Here is a 5,827-nt window from a genome sequence, read left to right as displayed (position 1 = left end):
ATACAGTATACTAACGCATATATATGGAATTTAGAAAGATGGTAAAATGACCCTATATGTGAGACAGCAAAAGAGACACAGATGTAAAGAACAGACTTTTGGACTCTGTAGGAGAAGGTGAAGGTGGGATGATTTGAGAAAAGAACATTGAAACATGTATATTATCATATGTGAAATAGATCGCCAGTCCAGGTTTGATGCAGGAGACAGGGTGCTCAGAGCTGGTGCACTGGGATGACCCTGAGGGAAGGAATTGGGAGGAAGGTGGAAGGGGGATTCAGGATGGGGGACACATGTATACCCTTGGCTGATTCATGTCAATATATGGCAAAAACCACTACAATATTGTAAAGTAATTCAGTTCAGTTCAGTAGCTCAGTCGTGGTGAAATCTTTGGAACCCCATGAACCGCAGCACACCAGGCCTCCCTGTCCATCACCAAATCCCAGAGTCCACCCAAACCCATGTCCATTGAGTCGGTGGTGCCATCCAACCATCTTATCCTCTGTTGTCCCCTTCTCCTCCTGTCCTCAATCTTTCCCAGCATCAGAGTCTTTTCAAATGAGTTAGCTCTTCACATCAGGTGGCCAAATATTGGACTTTCAGCTTCAACATCAGTCCTTCCAGTGAACACCCAGGACTGATCTCCTTTAGGATGGACTGGTTGGATCTCCTTGCAGTCCACAGGACTCTCAAGAGTCTTCTCCAACACCACAGTTCAAAAGCATCAATTCTTCGGCTCTCAGCCTTCTTCACAGTCCAACTCTCACATCCATACATGACCACAGGAAAAACCATAGCCTTGACTAGACAGACCTTTGTTGGCAAAGTAATGTCTCTGCTTTTTATTTTTATTTTTATTTATTTATTTATTTATTTTATTTATTTTTTTTTAGAACAACTCAGCAAAATAAAATTCCGGTTTATTGTTGGACAACATTGTTTCACACATACATCAAACAGGCCAAAAAAATAAACAGCAACTTCATAGACAAAAAAAGGAAAAAAAAGAAACCTTTTATCTTTGGCCTTTTTAACCATCTCATACAAACCAACTACTTATAGTACAGCTAAGTACATACACAAAAAATGTTACTGGAATGCTCGGAATAAGATTGTTTTTTGTTGTTGTTGTTTTTGCTTTTTTTACAAGGTTTTTTTTCTCCTTTGAGATTATAATGAACATGGTCACACCACAAGTAAAGTCAGAGTAGGACAGAGAACGCTCCGAAGGCTGGTTTGGTCATCCGAGATCATTAAAAATGGCTGACCCCTAACAATATGTACAAAAATATAAAATGTAAATAAAAAATACAAACAAATTTTCCTTTTTAAAGTACTTTAAGAAAAAAAGCAGGGCCTTAGAAGTTTTGGTTCTTTTTTCCTCCCCTGTTGCAAATTCACGTTGTGGTTTTGGTTGGGTGGTGGAGAGCGCTGTCGTCTGTGGGTGGCGCTGCCCTGGGCGGGCGGGCGGGACTCTCTACTCGAAGGTGACCACGTTTATAGATTCTGAGACGGGAAGTGGAGGGTGAATAGGTCACGGCGGCCTTTTTTTTTTAAGTTTAACTTTTCCTTTTTTGCTGTCTAGTCATCTTCATCAGTCTTCTGCTTCTTGGTATCCACATCGTCATCCTCGTCATCTTCAGCTGCCCGTTTGCCCGTAGCTGCCTCGGCCTCCCCATCTTCATCTCCGTCCTCTTCCTCACCGTCACCTTCCTCCTCCTCCTCCTCTTCCTCCCCACCTTCCTCCTCTTCTTCGTCTACCTCGTTGTCTGCCTCCTGCTCCCCATTTTCCTCATTAGCATGCCCATTTGCAGGTGCCTCTCTCCCATTCTGCGCCTCCTCCACAACTTCCTTCTTCTCCTTTAAGTCCTTGGTGGTGATCTCGGAGCTGGTGTCCACGGCCGCGTCTGACATGATGGGGCACTCCGGTGATCCGATGCAACGGACTGAGAAGAAAAGCTGGAGTTCGAGGACTCTGGCGGTAAAGCTGCCGGAGCCCGCGGCGGCGGAGATGGCGCGCAGCGGAGGTGGCTGCTGCGATCAGGGCAGCCGGAGACGGGAACAATGCAAAGATGGCTTTTCAGAGCAGCCAGTGGGGCTCTGCTTTTTAATATGCTGTCTAGCTTGGTCATAACTTTCCTTCCAAGGAGTAAGCATCTTTTAGTTTCATGGCTGCAATCACCATCTGCAGTGATTTTTGAGCCCAAAAAAATAAAGTTTGACACTGTTTACCCATCTATTTCCCATGAAGTGATGGGACCAGATGCCATGATCTTAGTTTTCTGAATGTTGAGCTTTAAGCCAACTTTTTCAGTCTCCTCTTTCACTTTCATCAAGAGGCTTTTTAGTTCCTCTTCACTTTCTGCCATAAGGGTGGTGACATCTGCATATCTGAGGTTATTGGTATTTCTCCCGGCAGTCTTGATTCCAGCTTGTGCTTCGTCCAGCCCAGCGTTTCTCATGATATACTCTACATATAAGTTAAATAAGCAGAGTGACAGTATACAGCCTTGATGTACTCCTTTTCCTATTTGGAGCCAGTCTGTTGTTCCATGTCCAGTTCTAACTGTTGCTTCCTGACCTGCATACAGGTTTCTCAAGAGGCAGGTCAGGTGGTCTGGTATTCCCATCTCTTTCAAAATTTTCCACAGTTTATTGTGATCCACACAGTCAAAGGCTTTGGCATAGTCAATAAAACAGAAATAGATGTTTTTCTGGAACTCTCTTGCTTTTTCGATGATCCAGAGGATGTTGGCAATTTGATCTCTGGTTCCTCTGCCTTTTCTAAAACCAGCTTGAACATCTGAAAGTTCATGGTTCACAGATTGCTGAAGCCTGGCTTGGAGAATTTTAAGCATCACTTTACTAGCGTGTGAGATGAGTGCAATTGTGCGGTAGTTTGAGCATTCTTTGGCTTTGCCTTTCTTTGGGATTGAAATGAACACTGACATTTTCCAGTCCTGTGGCCACTGCTGAGTTTTCCAAATTTGCTGGCATATTGAATGCAGGACTTTCACAGCATCGTCTTTCAGGATTTGAAATAGCTCAACTGGCATTCCATCACCTCTACTAGCTTTGTTCGTAGTGATGCTTTCTAAGGCCCACTTGACTTCACATTCCAGGATGTCTGGCTCTAGGTCAGTGATCACACCATCGTGATTATCTGCATCATGAAGATCTTCTTTGTACAGTTGTTCTTTATATTGTTGCCACATCTTTTTAATATCTTCTGCTTCTGTTAGGTCCATAGCATTTCTGTCCTTTATTGTCTCCATGTTTGCATGAAATGTTCCCTTGGTATCTCTAATTTTCTTGAAGAGATCTCTAGTCTTTCCCATTCTGTTGTTTTCCTCTATTTCTTTTCATTTATCACTTAGGAAGGCTTTCTTATCTCTCCTTGCCATTCTTTGGAACTCTGCATTCAAATGTGTATATCTTTCCTTTTCTCCTTTGCTTTTCGCTTCCCTTCTTTTCACAGCCATTTGTAAGGCCTCCTCAGACAGCCATTTTGCTTTTTTGCATTTCTTTTCCATGGGGATGGTCTTGATACCTGTCTCCTGTACAATGTCATGAACCTCCATCCATAGTTCATCAGGCACTCTGTCTATCACATTTAGTCCCTTAAATCTATTTTTCACTTCCACTGTATAGTCATAAGGGATTTGATTTAGGGTTAGCCTCCAATTAAAATAAATAAATTAATTTGAAAAAATGTGTGTGTGAGAATGTATAAACTTTAGACTTTGAAAAAAGATGAATAGATTTCTTCAGAGTAATGAGATGGAAATTCATTTGTATCATTGGTTAAACTGGACTGCTAGTGTTGAAACGTATTCATTTGGCATGAATAATATCCTTCCAGCCAAGAAAGATAATTTTTCTATGTAACAGATTTAGACAATAAAATGTAGCACCAGTTGACTCACTACTACATTATAATGAAAGTGAAATGAAATGCTAGTATCTCAGTTGTGTCTGACTCTTTGGGATCCCATGGACTATGTCCTGCCAGCATCCTCTGTCCATAGGATTCTCCGGGCAAGAATACTGAAGTTTGATGCCATTCCCTCCTTCAGGGGATCTTCCTGACCCAAGGTTCAAACCTTTGTCTCCCACATCACACAGATTCTTTACTGTCTGGACCACCAGGGAGGCCCTTACATTACAACAGATACACCAAATGTAAGTCCATTCCAAAGAAAACAAAGCCCTGATGACTACTAGATGAACTGCACATGTAGTTTACCACTCACCGCAGGGATTAATTTAGGTAATCTGTCACAACCTAATTTGTTAGAAATGAGTCTTAAAGTAGAAATAATAAAATGAAAGAACAGTAATCTAGAAATGAGGGATATAATGGCCAAATATTATAAAACACCAATAAAACAGAACTTCAAAAATTCTGACATTGATTGTTCAAAGACTTTTGAATAATGTTAAGACAAAGACTTTTCTAGGTTTCCTATATATATGGTAAGATCAGCGCAGTTCAGTTCATTTCAGTCACTCAGTCACGTCCGACTCTTTGCGACCCCATGAATGGCAGCACACCAGGCCTCCCTGTCCATCACCAGCTCCCGGAGTTCACCCAGACTCATGTCCATTGAGTCAGTGATGCCATCCAGCCATCTCATCCTCTGTCATCCCCTTCTCCTCCTGCCCCCAATCCCTCCCAGCATCAGAGGCTTTTCCAATGAGTCAACTCTTCGCATGAGGTGGCCAAAGTACTGGAGTTTCAGCTTTAGCATCATTCCTTCCAAAGAAATCCTTGGGCTGGAAGATTAGTGATTAGCAAATACAGCTCATCTCACATTAACTGGTTTCTCTTCCCTGTGAACTCCTGGAAGTTTCATTGTCCATATTGCTTCTTTGACACATAGTTTTTTACCAACCCTGAAAAACTCTTCTGCTATATTCTGAAATGCATTTAAATCTCATATTGTTATTGAACTCCTTATGTGTTCATACTTTTCCAACCAAACTCTAAACTTCTTATAATCTATCGTACTCTTCAACTTCTACTATTATGTCTTGTTAATGGTAGACATGGCCAAAGTATTTTTTTGATTTGACTGTTACAGACCCTTTCGTTTCCAGAATAAGAAAAATTAATTTGATTTTTATTTTATGTATGGTAAAATACTCTCACGAAGCTACCCAAAGCCTTTATAGCAAATATTAACCACTACCCCATTACTAAGCTTATAAGTTCTGCTAATATGCATTCTCCTAATATGCAAGACTTTCTGAGACTATAGTGCTCATCAAGATGAGGTGACATCTTTGTGAAAGTGTGTAGAAGCAAGTATTTTCTGACACTGCTGGTGGATGTAAATTGGTACAACTCTTGGAAAGCAAATAAGGTATATATGTATACCAGAAGCCTAAAGCTATTATTATCCTTTGACCCAATTTCTTAAAATCTGTTCTAAAGAGGTGTAGAAAAGCATTATTCCAAGAAAACTGCAACATAGTTTATAATAATTAACTTTGGAGAAAACCGGAGAAACAAATAAGAGTAAATGGAAATAGGCAAATTACATTGCAATTATATGGTGTTGTTATTAATAATGTTTGCAAATAATTTGTTGAAACATGGACCTTTTTGTTTTAAAATGTATAAAATTTAGGTATAGCATTATCACTGTTTCACAAAAGAAAAACATAAGAGAAAACATCTGGAAGATGCTATGCAAAAAAATGAGCAGTTTAACAGTGATTTGGTTTTGAGTGGTAGAACTGCTTCTTTCTTATACTTATTTGTATTCTCTAATAGTCCTATAAAAATCATGCATTATTTTTGGAATGCAAAAAACAAGCT

The 5,827-nt window shown here is 40.3% G+C and overlaps 1 protein-coding gene across 1 annotated transcript; it reads right to left on the bottom strand.

Annotated features, from left to right (window-relative positions):
* Window positions 1-906: 906 nt before the first annotated feature.
* On the bottom strand, window positions 907-2,111 carry LOC133260286 (prothymosin alpha-like). The gene has a single exon (XM_061438500.1). The coding sequence runs from the start codon at window positions 1,915-1,917 to the stop codon at window positions 1,585-1,587; it is 333 nt and encodes a 110-aa protein (XP_061294484.1). The 5' UTR covers window positions 1,918-2,111; the 3' UTR covers window positions 907-1,584.
* Between the last annotated feature and the right edge of the window lie 3,716 nt (window positions 2,112-5,827).

Source organism: Bos javanicus, chromosome 2 (assembly GCF_032452875.1).
Source record: "Bos javanicus breed banteng chromosome 2, ARS-OSU_banteng_1.0, whole genome shotgun sequence".
Classification (NCBI taxonomy): domain Eukaryota; kingdom Metazoa; phylum Chordata; class Mammalia; order Artiodactyla; family Bovidae; genus Bos; species Bos javanicus.
The sequence above is the reverse complement of the archived record's forward strand: the minus strand, read 5'-3'. Positions and strand labels throughout refer to the sequence as shown.

What these genes read in the sequence shown, in the direction of transcription:
- LOC133260286 (XM_061438500.1), bottom strand. Translation starts at nt 1,917, where the DNA reads ATGTCAGACGCGGCCGTGGACACCAGCTCCGAGATCACCACCAAGGAC.